Consider the following 27293-nt stretch of genomic DNA (forward strand, 5'->3'; position numbering starts at 1 on the left):
TCTTCATTGTGAATGTTTGTCTACTATAAGTTAATTTTCTTCATCAGGTCAGTTTATTAGAATACTTTTTAATAGTGATTTCTTATTTTCATTTCAGTCTTGAGTAAGTTAGTATCAAAGCTTTGCTTTTGGTGTTAGTATAATAGGTTTGTGGTTAGAAAATTGAGTAGTTTGCTCTACACTCATCACGTATAATAGATCTTATGTATCAGAAACATAATTTATTAAGTACAACTCTATAGTTCATTAAGATAAGGTTTAGTAGTAATAACGGTGACAACGACAATGGCATTAGTATTATCAATGTTCGTAATTGCAAGTTCAATGGTAATGGCAACAACCTCAATAATAATTAGAGGGGAGTGCCAGCCTTATAGGTGGCGTTAAAAACACAAAAAGTGAGGATGATCCGAGAACTCCAAGATATTCGCGACATTCTCACTAACTTAGGTTTGGATGCTATCAAAATTCGTGATGATAGTAGAATTAATCGTGTCATAGTTGATGCTTATGGCTAGCGTAATCATCAATATGTGCATGCAATCTAGCATAGGCAACCAGCCTATAAAAATGTCTCAAACAAAGAAGATAAAATTATGGACTATCACAGAACCAACTAAAGAAAAGTTTCAAAGTGTAACTCAACCTCAATACTTCCACCAACCTGATACTATCTGTCCACAACAACCAATAATATATGATGATGACTCAAAAAATGATAGTGAAAGGTACAGAAGATATCAAGCACCACCGAGACGAAATAAGCTATTTGAGGATTATCGTCTTAAAAGCAAACCTCTCTAATTTTAATGGCCACATCAGTATTAAAGCTTTTCTTACCTGGAATTATAAATTAGAGAACTTCTTCGAGGTGATGGATGTTCCTTATCACAAACAACTCAAGCTTGTTGCATACTTAAACTTGGTGGGATACATTATAGAATAATAGAAGAAGACAGGGTAAGGGACTAGTACAAACATAGTGAAAAATGAAGCAGTTTCTCAAAGGAAGATTCCTACCTTCAGACTTTGAACAACTATTGTTTCAATAATACAAAAATTACATCAAAGGCACTCGATTTGTAATTGAGTATACTGATGAATTTTTATGCATTTCAGCCAGATATAATTTATCAGAGTCAGAAGACCAATAAACAATAAGGTATGTCAATGGACTAAATTTTGCAATTCAAGATAGAATATCTTTAACTTTGATCTAGATAGTAGATGAAGCTCACAATATGGCATTAAAGACTGAAATATTATTGACTAGACCTCCAATTGTAATGTAATAATTCTCTATTCTGACAGCATAATATACTCTTAATAAAGAAAAGTAAGTTGCAATAGAGTCAATACAACTTACAAATCAAGACATAAATATTGGAGGAGCAACAAGACAAGCTAAGTATATCCCGACTATTACAAACAATCCATATGCTCGACCCCTAGTTGGAAAGTGTTTCAAATATAGAAAGCTTAGTCATCGTTCCAATGAGGGTCGTGTTCGTAAAAATGTTAACCTTATAGATCATAAAGATAATTTAAAAAAAAGAAGATTCCCAAGATGATATGATTGGTAATATTGACAATACTAATATAATAGAAGATGAAAGAGAACATGTCGCATGTGTTGTGAAAAGATTATTGCTCACCCCCAAGATAAGAAAATCTATCTCAGCATAAAAAAATATTTCACTTTTAATGTAGTATTAATAACTATAAATTGATTATAAATAATAGAAGTCGTGACAACATTATATTGAAATCACTAATAAGATACTTAAAATTACAAATAGAAGTTCATCCAATATCATAATGGATTAAAAAATACTCAATTATCATTATAACCGAGACATGTCGAGTTCCTCTTTCAATTGGGAACAAATACAAGGATGAAATTATATATGAGGTAGTTGATATGGATATATACATGTTATACTAATCATAAGATCATACTAATATGATGTGAATATAACCCACATTGAAAGAAGTGTATGTATTTCTATGGAATGAGTAAAAGTTTTCCAGAGATGTTGATATCTCTTATCTATTTCTAAATATGTTGAAGAATTCATTATCAATTCTAAAGAAACAAGAATATATATATATATATATATATATATATATATATATATATATATATATATATATATATATATAGGGTAACAGTGAATTCCAAAGTTGACAATAGAAAGAATATCAACGCTCTAAATCGTCTTCCAACCATTTCAGTCTCTATCCAAGTCCACTTGTTCTTATTTTAAAAAACTATATAAATTTTTAGATGTACTGAAAGGTGTGGGGGTTCAAACCCAGGAGTAATCACGGGACGGGACTGGACTGGGTAGGAATATTTTTGACAGTCCACTTCCCAAGTGGAGCTGGACACCATGAAGGCTCTAGGGTTCCTGGCCATGGGATGCCTGGAGGAGAAGAGGCAGAACCGGCCGCGATGAAGGAGGTGGCGGAGGAGATCGAGTACATCATCAACATACTCGACGCTGGCGGTGTGGAGAAGCGTTACAGCGCTTAACGATGCATGCAATGTGTTAGAGCTAGCCCCAGGATATTTACCAAAGGGTAATTTTGGCAACACAACAAAGACAATAAAGCGGAAATAATAAAAGCGACAAGAACAAACAAAACACCAGATATACGTGGTTCGGTCAAATGACTTTGACCTACATCCACGGAAGAAAGAGGAGCAAACTACTATTATAAAAGAGGGACACTTACAAATGCCTTAGGAAATGTTCCTAGGCCATAAAACACCTTCAGCTTCCTAAACAAGAAGACTTCAAACCATAAGCAGGTTTTCTTGTGATGCCTGCTATACTTCTTGTGGTGTCTGTGGTACTTCTCGTGATGTGTCTAACATCAAAGCTCAGGCCCTTATTTATAGTTCCAAGACGAGACAACAAGTCTGATTTTCCCGATGTGGGACTATGGGACTTGCCAAACTAACAAATCTCCACCTTGGCATGTCCCAACAAAACTTGCTCCACCTTCTTCACAAAAGCCCCAACGGGCAATCACCAACAATGAACACCAACCAAGTCCAAGCACTGCTTGAACTTGTAAACCGAAAGAGGCTTCGTAAACATATCAGCTGGATTGTCCTTCGTATGAATTTTCTGAACAAGGACCTTTCCCTCAGCAATCAACCACTTAGCGGAATTATCACAAGAAACTGCATCTGAATAGGAAGTAGGCTCACCAACTTCACTTGTTTCTTCTGCAACAGACAAAGCATATGCAACCAAATTTGCATACCTTTGTGGTGGTCGAATATTTCTCATATGACGCATATGCCATAATTTGGTGATGTCAGAATCAAACAATGATGATGACGAAACTGCAACTGAACCTGTGACAGTAGTTCCCTGCAGAATATACAAGCTACCAGACCTACAAGCTTTCATAACAATAAGGGCACTTCTAGAAACTTTCATAACTCCACATTCAGCTGTGTATTTACACCCAAGGGCCTCTAAGATGCCTAAAGAGATGTGATTCTTTTTCAAATCAGGAACATGTCTAACATTATTGAGCGTCCTCACAATACCATCATGCATTTTAATTCGGATTGTTCCTCTACCAACAACATCACATGCGGCATTATTGCCCATCAAAACAATTCCACCATTACAAGATTCATATGTGGAAAACAAATCCCTATTGGGACACATGTGATAAGAACAATCTGAATCTAAAATCCATTCATTTTTAGACTTTGTCCTGTCATCAATAGCAAAGAAAATATTTCCAAAATTCTCATCAGATGCTACACTAGCTTCAACGGATTCAATAGTTTTCTCAACAAATTTTTCCTTTTGCTTTAATTTATTTTTCAATTTAAAGCAATCAGATTTAATGTGCCCCATTTTATGACAATATCTGCATTCCAAATTTCTATGTCTGGATTTAGATCTAGATTTAGATCTACTAATGTCAAATTCTCTTTTATCCATTCTCCCCCTAACAACCAGACCCTCAGCTTGATTCTCTCTACTTTCCCCAGTGATATTCTTGTCTATCTGCTCCTTAGATTTCAATGCAGATTTAATTTCTTGATACAAAACTGTTTCTTTTCCATAAATCAAAGTATCACGGAAATGCTTAAAAGATTGGGGAAGAGAACACAAGAGTAACAAAGCCTTATCCTCATCATCCATTTTTGCATCTATATTCTCCAAATCCATAACCAAAGAATCAAACTTATCAAGATGCGAGAGTATAGATGTACCTTCAATCATCCGAAGCATATATAGTCTCTGCTTCAAGTAGAGACGATTCTCCACTGTCCTCTTCATGTACAAGGCTTTAAGTTTGTCCCACATGCTCTTAGCCGTAGTCTCCGTAGCTACCTCCCGTAAAACCTTGTCAGAGAGGTTTAGAATGATGCTAGATCGGGCCTTCTTATCCATACCCGCAAGATCTTCCTTTGACGTACCATCTGGAATGTTCTCAGCACCCTGAAGTGCCAAATCAACTCCGTCTTGAACCAGAATGGCCTCCATCTTGAGTTGCCACATGCCGAAGTTGACATTTCTGTCGAATTTCTCAATAACAATCTTTGTTATTGTCATCGTTGCCAAAAGATCCCAAAACCAGGCTCTGATACCAGTTTGTTAGAGCTAGCCCCAGGATATTTACCAAAGGGTAATTTTGGCAACACAACAAAGACAATAAAGCGGAAATAATAAAAGCGACAAGAACAAACAAAACACCAGAACACCAGATATACGTGGTTCGGTCAAATGACTTTGACCTACATCCACGGAAGAAAGAGGAGCAAACTACTATTATAAAAGAGGGACACTTACAAATGCCTTAGGAAATGTTCCTAGGCCATAAAACACATTCAGCTTCCTAAACAAGAAGACTTCAAACCATAAGCAGGTTTTCTTGTGATGCCTGCTATACTTCTTGTGGTGTTTGTGGTACTTCTCGTGGTGTGTCTAACATCAAAGCTCAGGCCCTTATTTATAGTTCCAAGACGAGACAACAAGTCTGATTTTCCCGATGTGGGACTATGGGACTTGCCAAACTATAATATAGACTTGCAGTGGATGTGTTCGGAATCCTTCACTTATCGAAGGAAAATAGGTGATTTAGCATTTGGATTTTCTTATGGGTGATTACATACAGCTTCTAATCTTGTCGATCTATTCACTGTGGTTGGTGTGATGTTGTTGTTTATGCGATGGAATTAGATTGGTGGTAGTGGTGACACCTTTTCCTTTTCATATTATAACAAGAGCAAGTCGACGACAGCCCACAGAGAAGACCACAAGACAAGCACTTATTTGGACACACCAACAACGCATGCAGCGCCTCAAAGCGTGCTTATTATCGCAGAATCACCACCGCCAGTCAGTTCTTAGTCACCATGGCGATCTTCCTGTTGTTGACGTCCTCAGCGGCGGAAGCGACGACCACCGGAGTGCCGGTGGCGTTCCGGGATATGACGACACCGGAAGTGCCGTAGTTGGTGCCGGTGGCCCAGATCGCAGGGCCATAGATCACCACATTGCGATCCCTTTGCAGGACCAATATATAGTTGCCTTGGTCCCTCGAGGTGTTGGACGCCCACAGAGCGTTGCCGTTGCTGTAGATCACAAGGTTGCCGTCCGCCTGCATCTTGAGGATGCAGTTGTAGCCACGGTTGTCCGTGCCGGAGGACCACACGGCATTACCGGAGTCGTAGAGGACCAGGTTGCAGTCTGACTGTATAGTGAATCTGTAGGACCCGTACGTCAGCGACTGCTCCGTGTAGAGCGTCTCGTCGGTGTAGAGAATGTTGTCGGCAGTGCAAGACGGTATGAGAAGGCCGAAGATGGCCGGCAGGAGGAGGAGGAGGAGGGCGGAGGTGGGAGTGGAAATCGCCATTGTAGATGTGGTATGTGGTGGCTCTTTGGATCAGCTGGTGATGAAGAGCCAATAACAGCCCCTCCATTTATAGATGCGAGCCCGTAGTGAAATGGTGAGAGTGATGCAGAGACCGGTGGTCGTAGAACAGCGATGCATGTGACAGAGGTCGCATGGAGATGGGATGAAGGTTGTACGGATTCGAGCAAATCGACAAACCTTATCCGTGAACGTGGTGGCAGCAGGAAGGTCGGCCTCTCGTTTGATGCACGAGGAAGGCGAGGGAATAAGATAATGTTTTGAAGTCTTCAAATTTATATGGATTGGTATCGTGGACGGCCTCCCGTTTGAGGCACGAGGACGGCAAGGGTATAAGATAATGTTGGGTGGTCTTATTTTTTGATTTTAAGTTTTCAAAACTTTATTAATTTCTATGGTTTATTTATTTAGATTTTTATTATTATCATTTACAACAATCGTTTTAGTTTTTTTTTTTATTTTCTGCAAAATTAGACAATGATATAATTAATAATGTTTTCGAAACCTCTTAACCTTTTTTTTTTCGTTTTGGAGATGTGATGGTATTCCAACTCATCAATCTTAATTTTTTTGATATTTAAACATGAGCAATAACTACATTATCATAGATGTTATTACAATCATAAACAAAAGCTTATTGTTCTTGACTAATCATGTGATTAAGAAGAGGTTTAATTCGATTAGCTAGAGTTTTTGCGAGGAGGGGGGGGATATTGGATGAATTGTAAAAGTCACCAAAAGCTGCTAATAATGAATCTTTAATTGTAGACCAAAAAATGAGTGAAAATATCAATAGTGAATCAGGAGATTTATCATATGCCATAGATTTAAGAGCAGTGGTAATATATTTTTTTTTTAGTAAAAGAACATGTAATTGAGTTCCAAATGTTATTAGATAATTAAGAAAGTACAGTGCAAGAAGAAGACTAACCATATTCTAAAGAGTTCTTTTGATTATTCAAAAGGTTGGAGTAGCAGTTAGCAAAGGTATTCATGATGAGATTATGATCATGAATGATTGAATCAAAATCATCAATTAGAAGATGGATAATGTTAAGTTGTCCATTGAGAACAACTGATCTGTTGTACAAATATCAGAGGGAAACAATAGCAATGGAGGATGGAGATATGATGTTTTTCTTCTGCTCAAGAAGAGTTTATTTGGATTGAGGTACTTTTCAAGATTGCTAACATTAGATTTATCTTATTTAGAAAAAGTATTACTAAGATCATTGAGATTATGATGAAAAGAAATCAATTAGACCATTGGAAACTCTAAGAATTCTTGATGACAGTATAAAAGTTCTTCAGGTCTCTCTGCGACAAGTGGGTTTTTGTATGTTTCCGTAAACTATAAATCGTCGCGATATCGTCTTCCACTCAGTTGCTTAGAGTAATCACTTCGGGATGCTTGTAATGTCCATAAGGTCCACAAGACACGATACGTGAACGGGTGACACGGTGCGATGCAGACGATGGTATTCCCGAAAGGATCACATCCGGCGCTCGCGTGCCGGCCATCTTCGGCCTTCTCGTACCGTCTTGCACAGCCGACAACATTCTCTACACCGACGAGACGCTCTACACGGGGCAGTCGCTGACGTACGGGGCCAAAAGACTCGCTATGCAGTCAGACTGGAACCTGGTCCTCTACGACTCTAATCCTGCCGTGTGATCCTCCGGCACGTCCAAAAGCGCCTACATCTGCATCCGCAAGATGCAGGCGGATGGCAACCTTGTGATCACAGCAACGGCAACGCTCTGTGGGCGTCCGACACCTCGAGGAACCGAGCCAACTATATATTGGTCCTGCAAAGGGATCGCAATGTGGTGATCTATGGCCCTGCGATCTGGGCCACCGGCACCAACTACCGCACTCCCGGTCTCGTCATAGCCCGGAACGCCACCGGCACTCCGGTGGTCGTCGCGTTCGCCGCTGAGGACGTCAACAACAGGAAGATCGCCATGGTGACTAAAGAACTGACTGGTGGCGGTGATTCTGCTATAATAAGCACGCTTTGAGGCGCTGCATGCGTTGTTGGTGTGTCCAAATAAGTGCTTGTCTCGTGGTCTTCTCTGTGGGCTGTCGTTGACTTGCTCTTGTTATAACATGGAAAGGAATAGGTGTCACCATTGCCACCAATCTAACTCCATCGCATAAACAACATCATCACACCAACCACAGCGAATAGATCGACAAGATTAGAAGCTTTATGTAATCACCCATGAGAGAATCCAAATGCTAAATCACCAATTTTCCTTCGATGAGTGAATGATTCCGAACACATCCATTGCAAGTCTATATTACCAATTGATAGATAGCATTGCAAGCATCGCTAAGCGCTGTCACGCTTCTCCACACCGCCAGCGTCGAGAATGTTGATGATGTACTCGATCTCCTCCGCCACCTCCTTCATCGACGGCCGGTTCTGCCTCTTCTCCTCCAGGCATCCCATGGCCAGGAACCCTAGAGCCTTCATGGTGTCCAGCTCCACCTGGGTCGCCCCCTCCTTGAGCGCCCCGTCGACGGTGTCCATCAGCTTCTCCTCCTCCACGTTGCGCTGCACGTGCACCGCCAGGTTCACGTCGTCGGGACCGCGGTTGAAGTCGATGGCCTTCTGGGAGGTGAGCAGCTCCAGCAGCACCACCCCGTAGCTGTACACGTCGCTCTTGTCGGTCAGCTGGTAGTTGCGATAGTACTCCGGGTCGAGGTAGCCGAGGGTGCCCTGGGCGCAGGTGGAGACGTGGCTGATGCCCGGCTCCGCCAGGCGGGAGAGACCGAAGTCGGCGACCTTGGCGTTGAGTTTGTCGTCGAGCAGAATGTTGCTGGACTTGACGTCGCGGTGGTAGATGGGGGGCATCGCGGAGGAGTGGAGGTAGGCGAGGCCCTCGGCGGTCTGGTGGGCGATGGCGAGTCGGCGCCGCCAGGGGAGGAGCGGACGGAGGCCGTGGAGGTGGTCGAAGAGGGTGCCGTTGGGGATGAACTCGTACACCATAAGAGGCTGGTCGAGGTCGACGCAGCAGCCGAGGAGGCGGACCAGGGAGCGGTGGTTAACCTGGGAAAGCACGCGGACCTCGTTGAGCACCTGCTCCGTGGACTTGACATTTCCGAGCTTGGCGCACTTAACGGCCACGGGGGTGCCGTCGGCCAGGATGCCCTTGAAGACATCGCCGTAGCCGCCGGAGCCGAGGAGGTTGTCGTGCGCGAAGTTGGAGGTGGCCCTCTTGATTTCCCTCGCGGTGAAGTGCTTGGCGGAGCGTCCGCTGGAGTTATTGGCGTTGAGGATGTCCTGCCGCTCCTTGGCCAACCGCTCGCGCGCCTCGCGGATGCGGCGCTGCCGACGGTAAAGCAGGAAGCCTGCCACGGTGACGACCGCCGCCGCGCCCAAGCCGGACACAATCCCTGTTTCATACGTTGCCGCCTTATTTGTTCATCATATTGCATTCCATCAAAAGCAAGCAGAGATCGATGTTGTAGGCAGAAATTGACTTGGGCCAAGTCAAGGCAAGGCAATCGCCCGGGTAAGATGCACTCACCATTAAGAGATCAATGATGGGTACATCTCATCCAAAGGAATTCCTCAACATTGAGAGATCGATGTCAATGATGCAGGTAAAGTATAGAAGTACCACATGTGGTTTCGAGATGAGTCAATGCATATAGTGCAGACAGAAATGTTACCTGCAATCAGAGGCCCATGGTTGGATTTGCTGCTCGAGATCGTAACATCTACATAATAAGGAAGAAGGAAATTGCGGGAGAGTTAGCCAAAGAAGCAGAGGAAAACAGAGCACAAGCAGAGGACTGCTCGAGGAACTCACTGTTGACGCAGACGCCGGCGAAGGGGTCCCACCGCAGGCTATCGATGCAGAAGCATCGCCGGATCGTGCCGCTGGAAGAGGGATCCGCCCTACACGTGGCGTTGGACCCGGCCTCGCAGTCCGCCTGGGTGCGGCATACGGGCTCCCTAGGTGACGCCCACTGCAGCTCCACGCCGGCGCGCTCTCCCCACTGCGCCACCGGCGTTCCCACGGCGTCCAGGTTCACGAAGCTCCGGATGGCGCTGCAGCCGGTGCCACTGGCGCGGATGGAGTAGGAAGTGGAGGAGCCGCCGGCGACGAAGGTGCAGCAGATGGGGAGCGAGCGGCAGGCGCTGGCGTCGGAGGTGCCGTTGGCGTAGACGTGGCAGAGGCTGTTGGAGGAGCAGTTGAGCGGGGAGAGGAGGAGGCGGGCGGTGCAATTGAGGAGCATGATGGTGTTGCTGCTGCTGACGTTGAAGGGGAGGGAGCTGTTGAGTTGGATGCCCTGGGAGGAGAGATCCGTGGTGACGCAGGAGCTTCTGGACACGAAGGCCGCCGGCCGGATGACGAGGCGCTGGGTGGAGGTGCTGATGGAGGTGACGGGGTACGAGGAGCCGTTGAGGGCGTCGAAGAAGAGGGATCTGGTCGCGTTGTCGCATCGGATCTTGTAGGACGGGTCGCCGCAGCCGGCGCCCGTGCTCAGTGGGAAAGGGACGGACGTCGAGCCGCACGGCGGACACAGCTTGGCCTTTGCTCTGGCGGAGAGGCAGAGCAACAGGGGGAGGAGGAGGAAGAAGAGGCTGAGAGGGTGAAGCGGGGAGGGCTTCTTCTTGGCCATTATGATAGGTGGGCTGAGTTGGATGACCGGGGGAGTTGGGGGTCGGGTTTTAAGGTCTTTGTTCTTGCTCCTGCCATTGAATAGCGCAACATGGTGTTGGTGATATCAATTTCGTGAACAGTTGATGCGTTGACTAATAGGTTCACATGGTGTATGTAATGGGTACTGGGATGAGTTTGACTAATGCGTTGTGGGGCTGACCGTGATGTCGACTTGCAGTAGTAGCTAATTCCTCGTGAACACAACCGGTCTGTTTTTCTTGCTCTTGACAATTTGGCCCTGCGGGAACCTTTGGGATGTTTGGTTTCATGCTCGAGAACACAAGGATTTTAACTTTAGTGTTGACTCGAGCAGTGGTTTCGTCTTCGTCACATAGCAGCCCACAGCCAGAGCTACGTAGCGTGGGAGGACGTGCTGTGGGGCCCTTCTCTCCTGTCTATGGTCACAAAGGTCAAAGTCTACCGCAAATGAGAAGTTTTCCATGGTCACCGTCAGCATCGCGACATGCGAGGTGCGCCATCACAGGCGCACCGAGGCTTCGCCGTCAAACTTGACTACTTGACTCGACGCTATCATTCCAAGGAGAAGGAAATCAGATCCTTATCGTGGCCTTTGACTACCCTTTCGGAGGTGTAGAACTGCTTAACGTGAATATCTCGGCCTACGAATCTTGTAGAACGATTCTTTGTCGATCATACAGGATGTTTCACATCTAGGTTTGGACAAACTTTCATGATGAAACAAGATAAAGCTTCTAGAACAAGGTCTTAACTGATGCAATCGACCATTGTGGGACAAATACTGTACAGTATGTGAACAAATACAAGCTTCATGAACGGGGGCAAATTGTAGCAGGACTGACTTTGACATATGCCCATGCCTTATTGAAGCCAAATAATAAAGGATCGAATACCTTAAGTGGGTCTTGATCGAGGAGCGGTTCTCCGGGGAGGAGACTGCGGCGCCGGCGGAGGCTGCAACGAAGAAGAGAAGAAATGGATCTCTGATGACAGCAATCTACCGGAGTCGCCGGGAAGTCGCATGTAGGAAGCGGAAGGCGACTCGTTGAACAGTATGTTCCTCATAGGAGACTGCCCACCGTTGCTGTACCTGACGAAGGCCCTGTATAGGAACGGAATCAGCCCTTCCATTACGATCGATGGAGAGAACAGAACGAGAGCTTGGTAGGATAGGAGGGGGACGGTGGTTGGTGGTGAGAGGATGGCAGAAGAAGAGGTGGGTTAAGTGTTAAATGGAGGCAGCAGCTGCTTCAAGTAAGGTGAAGCGATCGGCCATCAGGTGCAACCTGGACCCCAAAGTTAACTTGGCAAGCAGAGGAGGGGAGTAGGGCAGCGTCAGCTGCTGTAGCCTTCTGACCGCTGTTGTCTCACCAACTCCGTTATGACTTTAAATGCATTAGTAGTCTGGTAATCTTATTGAAGCTCTTTTATCTGTAAAGCAGCCGACTGCAGTTGCAGGGGTCAGACCTCTGTCACGAGCTTCCGTGACCCAGTGGCAGGGCAGGAACAAGTTCATTGTAAGTCATTCGCTGATGCAATAGCTACATGCATAACAAGATAATAACTAGATACTAATGCTGATCTGGTAACACCAAATCCAAAGGCAGGTAGAGCCTTTGGATTTGGTTTCCTCGTGGACCAGCTGGTTTCCATGTTACTGATATTTGAGCTCTTGGCCTGGTTTCCATCACCATGGAACATGTAAAGACGTAAGCTTCCAGAGTAAACGAGTGCTTTCTTTACGTCCACTCTCTCATTCTAGTGTCGAACACGTCAAATGTTGTCTTTACTCGATTAACTTAGAGATAACACAAGGCAAGTAATTGCGAAAGCCAAGTTGTTTAGTGTTCTACCTAGCAAAGAAACTAATATCCACTCCGATATGAACAAGATTAGAAGTTACCACAATCACGGACAATCATCCGATTCCAGACGTCAGGTGGAACACGATCTAGAGCTGATTGAAAGAACCTGCAAGCATTGGAGGACCTGGGAAAGGGAAACACATACCGTGGGTGGAAGATCCTAGAGCTGGAGAATGGCCATGATTCACTGTGAAAACATAAGAAAAGAAACATCAGATTTAGAAAAAATACATTGGTGTAGCGATGCATTTATTATGGAATGAAAAGGAAAATTGGAAAAAGAGAATAATTCCACCAGAATCATACCACAATTTTTTTTGGGTTGTACACAGCAGACATAAGTCAACTATAACACTCCATCAATTTGATTTTAATAAGAAGGAAGATCTACAACTGGAGGAAGTAGTGTCAATTAACATTATATTAAGGTGTGCCAGCAACAATCGGTGGCAAATAGTGGCTACAAAATAATATATCTCTGCAAATGAGAGATCCCAGACTTGGATGATTTCTACGAGTTGACATGAAAATTTTGGCAGCGTGGTTTGTAAGAACTTTTGCTTGAAGCTTGCTCATATTTCTTTACAACAGTTTCATTCTCTTCTAAGCCGTTCTGAAGAAAATATCGTCTCCACCAGGATGAACTCCTTAATTTGGCCTGCACATAAAGTGAAATGTCAAATGGTAATCATCTTGAAAATGCAATAGATACAATCACAGTGACCAGTTCTGTAGCTACTTAAAACAATTCGGTGTAACATTAGAATGATTAGAAACACATTTCTTACATGAGAGATATTAAACAAAGCACAAACTGAGAGTTTCAGATCAGAAACACATTTTTCTGTGGCATCTGCTTTATACATAACGATGCTTCTTCACACAAACAAGCTATTTTGTCATGATTAAATGTCCTGAAAATCCAAGTAAAAGTTTCTACCTTTTCTCATTCCAGTGCCAGACATGCGGTAGAATAGTTCACATGCAATTACACCTCCATTAGATTTCTATCATTTCTCAGCCAGTTCCAAGATCTCGTCTTAAACTCTAGTGGAGATACGCAATTTCCCGACTGAGTCCTAAAATTTCATGACAAAGAACAAGAAGAAGAGTATCGATGGCACTGAGAACATTACAAGTAATGATTTGAAAAGCAAAGTCAGCTTCTCTTCGAGTTCAGAAAAAAAAACTGATGGTTACCACCCTATGAATTTGGTAAGAGGCAAACTGAGAAGAATATGTTTCTGAAGCTAAGTATTGAACTGCAAAACCCAATTGAAGAGGCCAGAGAGAGCCTACAGAATTTAGTATAGTAATGTTGGTTGTGATTGGCTTTCCTGAGAGTAATTAAAATGCATGCACATAGAGAAGAGCGAAAAGAGACTTTTGTCATGGTTGCTAAACAAGATGAATTCCTCTATAAATATTCAAAGAAGGTACAAGCCAACAAGTTTTATGTTACAACAAGTTGACAATCAACAACCTCTTCTATCAATGATATAGAGAATTTTGTATACATAGAACAAAAGAATAACTCTGGTCAAACAACAGGTAAGCATGTGCATCCCTTTTAAATCAACTTTACTCTTCATTGATTCCAACTAAAGACTGGAGACTGATGCATCCACTAAGGAAAAAACCTGAATCTAGCATTGATAAAGAAAGCTAAAAAGGAAAAATGAAAAGAAGAGGAAGAGAAATTATATGCATGAAATAGAGACATTATCATGACAACTACTACTATCCCCAGAAAAACCGTATATCAAATGACATCCTACAAAGCGGGGAATGCCAACAGCACTGTAGATTAATGCAGAACATACCGGCCTTCCAAATTTTGCCAGCTCCGAAACCTTCGCTCTCTGGTGACCTGGATAACCTACAAAAATCATGAGCTGGAATGAGAATAATGAAGACTTCTTTTAAATACTGAAGGATCATATTCACATCACAGAGGTCTGGGTGTCGTTTGACTTTAATACAAACCATTTTAAACTATATAATTAACATAGAAAATGCCAACACTCTTGTAATTTATGAACCTTAAAAGAGCAACTTATCTTCAGCTTTTATGTGTTTAGGTGTTGGATATTTCAAACTAAAAAGTGTGAATCCATGCTGTTGAACGCTCATGTAGATTTAAATATCTTCATACAAATTGCATGAAAGGATGTAGGCAAGAAACAAGCACAAAGACGTCTAGACATTTGACAGCAGAAACCATATAATTTGTTATTGTTTGTGTACAACTATGAAAAAATATGCCCTGAATTATTTTCTAAATCTATATGTGGCTGAACTCCTATTGGATGGAACCTTACCAGTAATATACTAGGATATAGTTTCTGAGATGCCACAGCAAAGAATAGCAAACAGACAATTTTTTCAAGATATTGATCCATAAATGACCACATAGCTTAATTAAAAAGTAATCAAAAGAAAAGAATTAAAAACAATGAAGTCTAACAAAAGAAAATTAAAAGTTTGGATCTTCACATCTATGTGTGCCTGAAACAACAGATCTACCTTAACCTTCACTGACTACATGACCAAGCTCGTAAAAACATTCTTCTTAATACTAATTGTCACAAGTATATACACCCTGTTCTGTGCCAAAAAAAAGATGAATGGTAAGAGATGCACTGAAGGTACCCTTGATACATCATAAAAACTGTAAAAACTACACTGCAGTGAGTATAGGCAATAAAGAAGTATTAAAAAAAATTTACCAGCAAATATAACAAGACCATCCGTTGATACCCTTGAAAGGTCTGGGAGGGTCTTGTTCAGGTACTTTGGAGATAAGTAATCCAATGAATCTGAGACAACAACAAGGGAAAATGAATTTGGCCTGTATGGTAGAGGAAACTTGATATCAGATACGCGCACAAAGCCTTTGCGTACAAGGCTCTTGCAACTATTATCGGCATCTTCCAGATCATATGGTTCAACACCCCAGGCTTCAGTATCTTCTTCTTTCAACAATTTAGAAACAACCGCACAGGAGTCAGGACCTACATACAACACCTTCCGCATACCATCATTGTAAGCTTTCTTTAGAATAGGTATAGCTTGTAGAACATCTGATGTGCAGGAAACACCTGTTAATATGAGAAATACAAATGAAAATTTAGAATAATTTTGACAAAGTGATGAAAGCTGTAGCATCAAATATCCACATGCAATGATAACATGAGCAATGAGTACTAGTGAAAAATACAATTAACATTTAATATAGCCTAGGTGCTTTGCCAAGAATGCTCCACAAAGAACTTAAAGCAGAGGAGTTGAAATATGATAACTAGAGGATGCCATTATTTTGTTTAAAGAATGTTAGTTCATCAACACTTGAAGCCTAGCTCTTAGTTCATCAAGGATATTTACAGAAAGTGTTTCATGCATGATAACTTAAAGGTTCCGTTCGTTGGCTCCATTGGCTTATTTCAGATGCTCTACAAATCGAAAACACCACCTGGATTGGAAAAAGGGTCATATGTAGGCAAATAATAGAAAGTTTCCACTTGGTTACACAAACTAGTGTTGTAGGTTTTTTTACAATTTAAATTTGCTTTAGCAACACATCTTAATTCAACTACAGAGAGTTGACATCAAACTTTTAATTGACTTCAACAGTCTTCCAAGAAGCCTTCTCAGATTCCTGAGTGGTGCAATATAGCTAATCTTGTATCATACAAGGTTTGAATGAAAGATCCGTATTGGTCCAATGATTTACGCTACACATCTTCAAAAATTCAATTGCAGCAGAAATGTCTTCTTGTATCTCAGCATATTATTTTTGTGACCTACAATCTTCTTGCATGCAAGACTGATTTTGTGAAATTGAGTAGGAGCAAGAGGTAAAAAAGTTTGTTAAAAGGTGAAACATGAGGCAAAATGAAAAGTAAAAGAAACTGAGCACATATATAGAACGCTTCTCAAACTCAACAAATTATATATACATATGGGTAAAAACTAAGCTAAGGCCAGCCATAGGGAAACATCCATAGAGATAATCGTGTGATCAGACGAAACAATAATTTATTTTAAGAAAGTCTACTGGGTCAACTGGAAAATAGAAAAGGTACCTTGAACAATATTTATAGCTTCCTTGTTACCAGCAAATCCACCTGGTCATCGTAGGGAGAAAAGTAGCTTATTCAAGCATGATAGTTTAGGCAAGCAAATAATATAAATGAGAGGAGTACGAGATGTCCATATCAACAGACCGTAAGTTCTCCCCAAAATTGAATCAAGTGCCGGATTCTATCTCAATTATAATATATGAGAGTCGCACGTACCTGAACCTCCAAGTGAATAACCAATGAGGAAAAAAGCACCCTAAAATTTCAGAAAGGTCGACCCATCACATTCTAATATTTACGTTCCCCCATCCGTGGATGGCGCACCTCTATCTACTAAGAAAGCGATTGTACTCCAGAAATGGGAATAAAGTACGTACCAAGACAACCAATCCAACAGCTAATAGAGGCGAATTACGCGACTTTTGATTGAGTGAGCTGACCAGCGGAATGCTTCCGCTATCTGACACGCGTCGAGATGGATTAATTGCTCGCCTTGACGCCATACTTCAGTTCTTCGAATCCCAAAGGACTGCGAGCCCTAATGCTGATCAAAGTAAGAAGGCAAAGAAATCATCACATCAACCTCACTAAATTCCATAACGAAAAACCTTTGAAGCTCAGAGAGTTTCAGATCAAACAAGCCCACGTTGATAGGCACAAACTCCGTAAATAGATAAAGAACGAACGAAGGAATGCAGGGCAAATGCATCTCGAAAAAGATCCATGAACTTGAGCCGAGACGCGAGAATCTGCTACGGATCGAATGCGCCAAGCGAGCGATCGGAATCGACAATGTGAAGCATCGTTCCACGAAACAATCAAGATCCAAGAGCAATGGCCAACCAAGTAATTACAGAGGATCGCAAGAAGAGAGAGCGGACCTGTAAACGGGGAACCGGAAGCCTTCCTCGCCAGATCTGAAGCTTCCCTCCTCGATTACTGTTCGTAGCTTTTCCTTTCGCAACGAGAGAGAAGTGGGGGCGGTACATTAATGGAAGGATTGCCGGCTCACAGTCTCATCCTAACCATCGACTCCGTCAATCCCAACCACAGTGCAAACGGATCGGGTATGGGTCATAGTTGATCCAATCCACAGCGCAAACGGATCGGGTACGGTCTTTGATCAACTCGTCTGAGTCGCGACTTCTCCAACGACCCAATGTGCAGTGGCGTGACCGACGTCGTGAGATGTCGCGAGGAGACCCGATTCCCGTTGCACGAGTCGAATATATCGTGTGAGCATCATTGCATGGCATTAGAGGAATACGATTCACGCGTTGAGTGGGTTAAGATTCCCTTATTACGCTCCTCATAGCCTGACGCACTATTCTTGGACATTCCCAATTAAAAGCGATAGGCAGATGCGTGTACCATCTTAGAATACTATCGAATCATAATCTACGTATAGAAAGGAGATGCAATATATTGATGACGATGTTGACCGGATCACCGCTGAACATATCCGGATGCTCTCATGACGGGAGTAGCGGGTTGTGCTGTAAAATTACCCACAATTCTCGATCATAAGCTGAAATATGAAATATATTATTTTTGGTGGAAAAATAAGTGATAGCAAGCCATGCTGATCCAAAAAAATGAGGAAATTTTTGGCGTATACAAGTACTTGGAATTCAGAAGATATACAGAAAAAATGATCAGAAAAGCAAGATTGCCTGCCTGAGTCTATTTAATCTATATATATATTTAATATATATATATATATATATTAAATTCACTAATTGCAGTAAATACAAATTAAAAGGCATTTTCCCTTCGCCTTTTTCCTACCAATGGATCCTTCGTTTAAGTCTCCACCCTTTCCTCCTCACTCGACATTACAGCCTCAAGTTTTCCTAGTTCGGATCTTGAGGTGGTAAATAATAAAACAAGAAAAAAAAAGAAAAAAGAACTACCATAGTACTAGAGGTGAAAGCTTCTCCACCGCGGCTTCACATACCACAACTACTACTGCTACCATCTCCTCCTACACTATCTGAGGTCAACGACGACCACGCTGACATTATCCGCGCTCTGCCTCGCAAGCGCCAGCTTCGTCAGCAGGGCCGCTGCGTCGGAGCACGCCCTATCGCTGCAACGGCCATCTCTGCCGACCACCTCCTGGCCGATGGGCTCCTTCAAGGGCGCCTTGGCACGCAGGCACGTACGGACGACGTCGCACGCCATCTCGTTGGTGACCACGTCCCACAGCCCGTCGCTGCCAAGGATGAGGAACTCGTCGTCATCGCGCCTTTCCGTCACGGTCACCTCCGGCTCTGATATCACGTAGGGCTTTAGATAGCCATCCCCTGTTAGAAACAAGACATACAGGCAGCTAATCAGTTAACGCGAACTCAGTCGCCTGCGAGAGGTAGTGGGGCGGAACAGAGTACCGTACCGATAGCCCGGGACATGGCGAGCACACCTAGAACTCGCGCCCCCTCCCAGTAGATGACTCGACCACCCGCCGCCTCGATCCGGCTCAGCTCGTCCGGCCTGTCGGGCTGCAACACCCACAAGAGCAAGAAGAAATCAGGCTGATGCAGCAGAATAACCGAAGTAGAAACAAGTCCCATTTCTTGTCTTCCATGATTACCTTGTGGTCAGAGGAAAGGGGCAAGGGGGCGCCACCGCGGCAGAGGACGGCGCGTGAGTCGCCGCAGTTGGCCACGACGATGCGGGTGGGCCCCACGACGGCGACGACGGCGGTGGAGCCCACGTTGTCGCACCTCGGTGCGTGGAGCTCGCAGCGGCAACAGAGGGTTGGCCGGCCTCCTTGTTGCAGCGCCTCCGCCGCCGCCGAGTCCATCCGCAAGAAGCTTCGCTCCATCAGCCCCGTCCAAGCCCCCGGAGTCGGTGGAACAGATCCGAGCCTCGACATCTCATCCGCCACGAACTCGTGCATCCGACCACTGCATAACGCCGCCACCTGCAGGTGGAGAGGAGGGGGAGTTATAAGCCCACAACTATTCGAGTAATACAACCACAAGGACGAGGAAAGAGGAAAAGAGAAAAGATATAATAGAGACCACATGATCAAATCTTACATGGGAGCAACCATGGCCGTCGTAGACGCCGAAGAAATGGTGGCTCCCACCGACGGACCCACATGTTCGCCGGGAGAAATCGGGAAGGACGGACACAGCGTCCTCCATCTCCTTCCTCCGGCCGCAAACCGACATCACCCCGTACCTCGAGGTGCGGAAGTCCGCGTCCTCCAGCTCCCAAGCTCTCCGGTGCTCCAATTCCGAGGCTACCGAGTTCTCCAAATCCAGGGGCACCAAGGCGGGCAACGAGGCTGAGCAACCCAACCGCTGCCTCTTCCGGCGCGCCTCTTCCGCCGGATCCACCGCCTCCACGCCAGCAACGAACTTGAACCGCCGGATCACCATCCGGCGGCGCCTGACCGCGCGGGTACTAGGCTCGCAGGGGGCAACCGGCGGCTCCGCCTTGCCCGCGACGTCGCAACAGATCTCCGCCATGTCGAGATCCAAGTCCTCCGAAACGCAAGTATGAGGTGGGTGCGCCTCCCCTTAAAACGTAAAGACACTTGGGGGAGAGAAGAGAGAGCCGGGGGACAAGGGGTCATAAATGGGCTCCTCGTCGCGGTGGCAGCCCCAGCAACAGAAAGCGCCTGTGCCGTGCCCGGGACAGCGCAGCTGCCCTTGCCCGTGGGTCAGCGTCACGGGCCGCGGTCCCACCTCTGCGCCAACGCACAGTTGGTCTGACGTAGCCCTCCCCTCGCCTCACCAGAAGGGGGCGCATCACAACCGTCCATCGCGGCGGCCCACGCCGCCTCCACCGGGCACGAGTACCTCCGGGCCCCACGATGCGGGGACCTCAAAAAGAAATCGTATCTTATCATATCTCTTGCCTTTTTCTTCCAAGCGATTCATCTCCCTTCCAATTATAACCTCGTGACAAAAACAAAACCACGATACCGGACTCCGCAGCGGCCGGGGAAATTCCAGTGGGCGGTTTTGCAATCACCAAACGAAACAGGACGCAACACGTATACACATCCCAAAATTCCCGTCGGGACCCACATCTTCAGCCAATCAACAGATGTGTGGACTACGGTCTAGCGCCGGAGACGGGAGGGGGACGCGTGTCTGATGTGGCATGCACTCGAGTCAGATCGAGGATACCGTAGAAGACTTGCCTTCTTTTATGTGCAGTAATATAATACGATATAGTACACGCCTCGCCATCATGTTACGAGTTAGCCGTGTAAATCCGCAACGATGCCAAATGAAGACTCGGGGTGTGCTGTCTGGAATACTGAAGTCAATAATAATGTATGAGCAAAGTATATAGTTGGATGAGTCGCCACAAGGAGTCGCCTGCGGACTCCGACGGCGACGGAGTGTGTGATTTGTTGCGAGGGTGCAGGATCAGGAATCTGCTTTTGAATTCTATAAACCAGCGGCACGTCATGGTATTAGGAATGGGATGACAATCCGCTGCTTCCCACCATAATAGGTGTAGGTGTAGGTGTAGGTGTAGGTGTGTGGCGTAAGGCATTTCACTGTTGCGTCACACGGATTAAGGCGACACATTTGACCTTTCTTTTAGAGTAGGGGCGGAGGGCTGTAACGCTGCTGACGCAATAAGTAGGCCACGGGTCAAAGTGTGTCCAGGATAGATGGCCAATTGAGAGCAGGAAACGTTGGGCGACGCAGGGAGACAGACGCACGTTGGCGACCGAGCAGGGGAGGATAAGACGGAGGACGCAGATATTTTTCATTGGGAGAAGAGATAGAGAGAGAGAGAGAGAGGTGTGGGCTGTGGGCCTGTGGGCTGAAGGAGAAAGCTGACTAGGACCAATGGGATTTCTTTTCCACATCGTGGATTTTACGGATCGGGAAAATAAAAAAATAATTTAGATTTATTCATTTTCTGTCTGAATGAAATGAAAATTTTAATTTAAGATGGTCGAAGAATTAGATGTTTGCATCCAGATACACACCTGCAACGTAGAGACTAAATAAGAAACAGAAAACATGTAATTTTCTCTTATAGATGTTTCGAATGCATCTCATCATCACTTATTGAATTGAATTTGGAAATTTTCACCCCAATGCTTTAATTACATGTTTGTCTATATTCAATGGAATGGATTACATCTATTGGAAGACTATAATGATGATTTTTCTAATTTCTATGAATTTAGAATTATAAAATATAATAGAAAATAACTTTCAAAAGTCTTCTTTCTAATGAATGATTGGAATGAGTTGGAGAAGAAGACATTCGCTTTAAATGTCAAAGCTATGAATGCCTTGTTTTGTGCTTTGGATAAAAACGAGTTCAATTGAGTGTCAATTTATGAAACAACTTTTGATATTTGGCACACACTCTAAGTTACTCACGAAGGCATTAGTAGAGTAAATGAGTCAAAAATTAATCTTTTAATCCATACTTATGAGTTATTTTAGATGAAACCAAGTGAAACCATTGTAGACATGTATACCCGATTTACGGATATCGTCAATGGTCTAAAAAAACTTGGTAAAAGTTTTTTTAATTTCGAACTTGCTAATAAAATCTTGAGATCCTTCCAAAGAGTTGGGATCCTAAAGTAACTACTATTTAAGAAGCAAATGATTTAAATAACTTCCCTCTTGAAGAATTTATCGGGTCACTAATGACATATGAAATGACTTACAATACTCATGAAAAGCTTGAGAACAACATTCTAAAGAACAGGAAGGATATGACACTAAAAACTTATGAAGACCATTTGAAAGAAAATTAAGTGATGAGGACTATGATGAAAACTTGACACTATTGACAATAAAGTTCAAAAAATTTATAAAAATAAATAAATTTAAAAATAATACTAAAAATAAAATTGAACCCAAGAAAGAACAAATTATATGCTACGAATATAAGAAGCTGGGACATTTCAAAAGTGAATGTCCTCAAGCAAAGAAGAAGCAACTAAAAAAAAAGAAGGCTCTTAAAGCAACTTTGGACGATTTAAGTGCATCTGAAAAGATGAGCCAACCAACACAGAGCAAGTTGCTCACTATGCACTAATGACTATCAAAGATGAGGTAAACAGTTCATTATATGCAAATTTATCATTCGATGAGCTTTTAAGTGTTTTTCATGATTTATTTGATGAATGTAAATTAGTTAGTAAAAAATATAAATTATTAAAAAAGGAGCATACGTCTCTAGTTCATGATTTTGATAGACTAAAAATTAAAAATGATGATAGTTTAGCTCCTTGCACAAAATGTGATGAATTAAAAATACTTAAAAAGAAAATTTTGCTACTCAAATAAACATTAGAAAATTTTGAGATTGGTAGCAAGTCCTTGAATATGATCCTTGCCAATAACGGTCGTGTTTATAGAAGAGGCATAATCAGATTTATGACTAGCTCTCACCAAAATTCAACCACCTTTGTTAAAGGCCCTATCTTGCATGTTTCACCTCGAAACAAATATAACTTTTGTTACAAATTTGGATATGTTACGTATAAATATCCATTTAAGAAATATAGTTCACATAAATTGATTTGAGTTCCTAAAGAAACCTCAAATAACTCAATGCAACATGATAAGTTGTATAAATCAATTTTTGAGGCACCCAAGGTCAAATGGGTATCTAAAAATCATCATTTTTGTAGAAATATTTACCATCATAAGCTAAGAGCAAGAGATGGTACATTGATAGTGGATGCTTAAGGCACATGACCGGAGATCCATCTCAATTCTCTAAGCTCACTAACCTAGATGGAGAGTATGTCACCTTCAAAGATAACAACAAGGGTAAAATCATTGGCAAAGGAACCATAGGTAACAAATCTAACTTTTTAATTGAAGATGTGTTGTTGGTTAATGGCTTAAAGCATAATCTTTTTAGCATTAGTCAATTGTGTGATAAATGATACATCATTAGATTTAAATTCAATATTTGCATTATTGAAAAATCACACAAAAATATATCTATGATTGTCCTAAAATAAAATAATATATATACTAACGACATTGATGATCTTTGTAATGAAATATGTTTTTCGATTTTGAGTAACGAGACTTGGCTTTGGCATAGAAGATTAGGTCATGCTAGCATTAAACTAAAATCTCAAATCTTATCTAAAGAATTTATAAGAGGTATTTCTCATATTAAGTTTGTTAAAGATAATGTGTGTAATCCATGTCAACTAGAAAAACAAATAAAAGGTAGTTTCAAATCAAAAAATCAAATAAGCACCTCTAGACCATTACAATTGATCCATATGGATTTGTTTGGACTAATTGATACATCAAGCCTAATAGGTAGCAAATACGCCTTTGTAATTATAGATGATTATAGTAGATATACTTGGACATACTTCTTGGCACACATAAGTGATTGCTTTATGTATTTTTCAAAGTTTTTGTAAACTTGTTCAAAATAAAAAAGGCTTTATGATTTCATCAATTCTAAGTGATCATGGTAGTGAATTTTTTAAAACCTTAATTTTTAAGATTTTTATGAATCTAATGGATACAACAATAATTTCCCTACTCTGAGAAATCCTCAACAAAATGGAATAGTAGAAAGAAAAATTACAAACTTACAAAAAATGACAAGAATCATGTTAAACGAACATAGCCTACCCAAATATTTTTACGCTAAAGCCATAAATATGACATGTTATATCATGAATAGGGTTCTAGTAAGATCATTACTATCCAAAACTCCTTATAGTTGTAGAACAACAAAAAAACTCAATGTTTCATATTTTAAAGTTTTCAGATGTAAATGTTTTATTTTGAATGAAAAAGATGCCTTAGGAAAGTTTGATGCAAAATCCAATAAAGGGATTTTTCTTGGCTATTCCTCTATTTCTAAGGCTTTTCGTATCTTTAATAAAAAGAACTTTGGTTATAGAAAAGTCTATTCATGTTGTGTTTAATGAAGTTTCCGAAGTTAAGAAAATGATTTTGATGATGATCTTAATTTTGATGCTTTGAATTTAAATGAATCTTCTCATTCAACTAGCAACTTGGATACATCTTCTTCCAAAACATCCTTACCTAAGGAATGGTCATAGGAGACATATCAAAAAGGGTTCAAACTTGTTCTTCTCTTATGAATTTTTGTGTAAATGCTACTTTTCTTTTTCAAATTGAACCTAAATGCATTGACGATGCCTTGAAATATGATTCATGGGTTATTACAATGTAAGAAGAGTTGAACCATTTAAGAGAAATGAGGTATGGAAGCTTGTTCCGAGGCCAAATAACCATTTAGTTATTTATACTAAATGGGTCTTTAGAAACAAGCAAAATGAATTTGATATTGTGGTTAGAAATAATACTAGATTAGTAGTCAAGGGTTTCAACTAAGAAGAATGTATCGATTATGAAGAAACCTTCGCTCCTATGGCACGACTAGAAGCCATAAAGATGCTCCTTGTCTATGCTAGTAACAATAATTTTAAATTATTTCAAATGGATGTTAAAAGTACTTTTCTTAATAGCTTTATTTTCGAAGAAGTATATGTTGAATAACCTTCCGGATTTGAGAATGGTAATTTTTCTAATTATGTGTTTAAATTGTCTAAAGCTCTCTATGGATTGAAACAAGCCCAAGTGCTTGGTACAAGAGACTTAACTCATTTCTTATTCAAAATAATTTTTCTAAAGGCAAGGTCGATACCACATTATTTATTAAAAATTTTAAAAATATTTTTTTTATTATTTAAATTTATGTTGATAATATTATTTTTTGTTCTACTAATAAATCTTTATGCAAATCATTTGCAAAGTATGAGTCTAGTGTTTGAAATTTGTTTGATGGGGGAACTAACCTCTTTTTAGGTTTACAAATCAAACAACTTAGTAATGGTACTTTTCTTAGTCAAACAAAATATATATTAGACTTGCTAAAACGATTTAATATGGATAGTTTAAAGGCTATCAATACTTCTATAAGTACCTCTACTAAGTTAGACGTTGACGAAAGTGGAGAAAGCTTTGATCAAAAAAGCTTATAGAGGAATGATAAGTAGTTTACTATACTTCACCGCAATAAGACCAGACATCATGTTTAGCATATGACTTTGTGCTAGGTTTCAATCTAATCCTAAGCTATCTCATCTTAAAGCAATTAAAAGAATTCTTAGATATCTTAAACGAACCACTGATTATGGTATCCAAAATCCGAAAACTTTGAATTAATTACTTATGCTGATGTGAATTTTGCTAGATGTAGATTAGATAAAAAAAAGCACATCCGGAACATGTCAATTCTTAGGTTATGCACTTATTTATTGGTTTTTCAAGAAACAAAACTCGATTGCACTATCTACGACTGAAGCCGAATATATAGCGGTTAGCGCATGTTGTACACAAGTCGTATGGATTAAAAATACATTAGAAGATTATAGAATTTATCTTAAGAATATTCTCATAAAATATAATAACATAAGTGTAATATGTTTAATGAAAAATCATATTCAACACTCTAGAACTAAATATATTGACATTAGGCATCATTTTATATGAGATTATGTTAATAATCATTATGTAATCTTAGAATTCATTGATACGAAACATCAATTGGTCGATATCTTTATAAAATCTTTAAACTAAGAATAATTTGATTTCATTAGAAGAGAGATAGGTATATTAAATTGTTCGAATGCATGAGTTTTTGTATTTCTTTTCCGGACTATCTTTCTCTTAATGCATTTCGTGAATGGAGCTTTCATGAATTTATTTCGTTTGTATCTTCCTTGGTATCAAGTTTACTATATACCTTTGTTCCATCACGTAATGATGGTTGATACACTTAGTCCCTTCACTCATTGAATTCACTCTTATGAATTCTTAACGAGAAACATATTTAATTTACGAAGTGTTATTCATAGATTTCTTTTAATTCTTTCCCATGAATCCTTCGTTATTCTTCTCACGAAGGAAGAATGCTTATGAATTTTTAGTGTAATGATCACTTGCAAGAATGAGAATTTGATTTCGTATGGATATCTTGATACTTTTCATAAATCTCTTCTCTTTGTTAAAATTGAAGCATGATTTAATGAAACTCATTTATTGTTTTTGACTTAGTTCAAATCCTTTCATGAAATTTGGTTCTTAATGGATTTTTTCCTTACAACCAAAAAGCCCTTGAGTAAAAATGGTAGCTTTTCATAAAGATATCATGCAAAGTTTTTTTATAGCTTGGATAAATAGGTGTGAAACTTGCTTGAATTTTTACCACACTTGCATTTTTGAATTATTCTCCTTTTTGTTGATGACAAAAAGAGAAAATTATGGTAAATTGATGACAAATTGGTATTATTGGGAAATCTTGGGGGCGACATCACATGTGTAGCGGAAGAACAGAAATAAAATCCTTAATTCCCAAAGATATGTTCGTCCTCGTACGAATATTGGTGTACAAAAATCCGTGAAACTTAAAACTACGTGTCAAGTCACACGTGCCATCACTCACGTGATTGGCTTACAGGACACATATGACTAGCAGGCATGTCTTAGATAAATGCATAAAATGCATTGTATCGTAAATGTTCGAATGTCTTGCGAAAGCTTAAAATATGATTAAATATGATTGATATTGTCAAATACATACTTGAAAAATATCAAAATATTTGCTTGAAATGTATCGGAATGTGGCATGATGACTTGTAAATGTTTTATTCCTAGGATCATGTTAGGATTGGTATCATTTTGATAAATGTCTTTCATTATGATAAGGCATCATGAGCTTAACTTGCTATTCACAATTGATATCATACCATGAAATAATG

The 27293-nt window shown here is 41.3% G+C and overlaps 4 protein-coding genes across 5 annotated transcripts; all 4 read right to left on the reverse strand.

Moving 5' to 3' along the window:
- Positions 1–5227: 5227 nt before the first annotated feature.
- On the reverse strand, positions 5228–5944 carry LOC135614887 (mannose-specific lectin-like). The gene has a single exon (XM_065112733.1). It carries the CDS (start codon positions 5893–5895, stop codon positions 5380–5382), a length of 516 nt encoding a protein of 171 aa, XP_064968805.1. The 5' UTR covers positions 5896–5944; the 3' UTR covers positions 5228–5379.
- A 2160-nt stretch (positions 5945–8104) lies between these two features.
- On the reverse strand, positions 8105–11894 carry LOC135614889 (wall-associated receptor kinase-like 20). The gene is made up of 4 exons (XM_065112734.1): positions 11466–11894; positions 9736–10622; positions 9596–9643; positions 8105–9316 (listed from the first exon to the last, which is right to left on the reverse strand). The coding sequence occupies exons 2-4, from the start codon at positions 10550–10552 to the stop codon at positions 8250–8252; spliced, it is 1932 nt and encodes a 643-aa protein (XP_064968806.1). The 5' UTR covers positions 10553–10622; positions 11466–11894; the 3' UTR covers positions 8105–8249.
- A 946-nt stretch (positions 11895–12840) lies between these two features.
- On the reverse strand, positions 12841–17550 carry LOC135614890 (probable pectin methylesterase CGR2). Of its 2 annotated transcripts, none has more exons than XM_065112735.1 (7): positions 17401–17550; positions 16897–17063; positions 16736–16775; positions 16523–16564; positions 15167–15538; positions 14261–14316; positions 12841–13095 (listed from the first exon to the last, which is right to left on the reverse strand). In XM_065112735.1, the coding sequence occupies exons 2-7, from the start codon at positions 17020–17022 to the stop codon at positions 12949–12951; spliced, it is 783 nt and encodes a 260-aa protein (XP_064968807.1). In that variant the 5' UTR covers positions 17023–17063; positions 17401–17550; the 3' UTR covers positions 12841–12948. The 2 variants fall into 2 exon arrangements, with proteins under 2 accessions (XP_064968807.1, XP_064968808.1); XM_065112736.1 differs by having other exon boundaries at positions 14261–14332.
- Positions 17551–18160: 610 nt separating this feature from the next.
- On the reverse strand, positions 18161–20078 carry LOC135614891 (probable protein phosphatase 2C 49). Its single transcript, XM_065112738.1, has 4 exons — positions 19564–20078; positions 19113–19445; positions 18915–19020; positions 18161–18825 (listed from the first exon to the last, which is right to left on the reverse strand). The coding sequence occupies exons 1-4, from the start codon at positions 19996–19998 to the stop codon at positions 18509–18511; spliced, it is 1191 nt and encodes a 396-aa protein (XP_064968810.1). The 5' UTR covers positions 19999–20078; the 3' UTR covers positions 18161–18508.
- Positions 20079–27293: the final 7215 nt, after the last annotated feature.

The sequence above is a fragment of the Musa acuminata genome, chromosome BXJ2-6 (genome assembly GCF_036884655.1).
Source record: "Musa acuminata AAA Group cultivar baxijiao chromosome BXJ2-6, Cavendish_Baxijiao_AAA, whole genome shotgun sequence".
Classification (NCBI taxonomy): Eukaryota; Viridiplantae; Streptophyta; class Magnoliopsida; order Zingiberales; family Musaceae; genus Musa; species Musa acuminata.

Bases quoted from the DNA above. Each gene is read 5' to 3' on its own strand.
- LOC135614887 (XM_065112733.1), bottom strand. From the start codon at position 5,895: ATGGCGATTTCCACTCCCACCTCCGCCCTCCTCCTCCTCCTCCTGCCG.
- LOC135614889 (XM_065112734.1), bottom strand. From the start codon at position 10,552: ATGGCCAAGAAGAAGCCCTCCCCGCTTCACCCTCTCAGCCTCTTCTTC. The intron at 9,644-9,735 runs GTGAGTTCCTCG...CTTATTATGTAG, and splicing joins CGCCGGCGTCTGCGTCAACA to ATGTTACGATCTCGAGCAGC. The intron at 9,317-9,595 runs GTAACATTTCTG...CGTATGAAACAG, and splicing joins CCATGGGCCTCTGATTGCAG to GGATTGTGTCCGGCTTGGGC.
- LOC135614890 (XM_065112735.1), bottom strand. From the start codon at position 17,022: ATGGCGTCAAGGCGAGCAATTAATCCATCTCGACGCGTGTCAGATAGC. The intron at 16,776-16,896 runs GTACGTACTTTA...CTGAAATTTTAG, and splicing joins CTGTTGGATTGGTTGTCTTG to GGTGCTTTTTTCCTCATTGG. The intron at 15,539-16,522 runs GTACCTTTTCTA...TCATATTAACAG, and splicing joins AGCTATAAATATTGTTCAAG to GTGTTTCCTGCACATCAGAT.
- LOC135614891 (XM_065112738.1), bottom strand. From the start codon at position 19,998: ATGGCGGAGATCTGTTGCGACGTCGCGGGCAAGGCGGAGCCGCCGGTT. The intron at 19,446-19,563 runs GTAAGATTTGAT...CTCCACCTGCAG, and splicing joins ACGGCCATGGTTGCTCCCAT to GTGGCGGCGTTATGCAGTGG. The intron at 18,826-18,914 runs GTACGGTACTCT...TGTTTCTAACAG, and splicing joins CGCCATGTCCCGGGCTATCG to GGGATGGCTATCTAAAGCCC.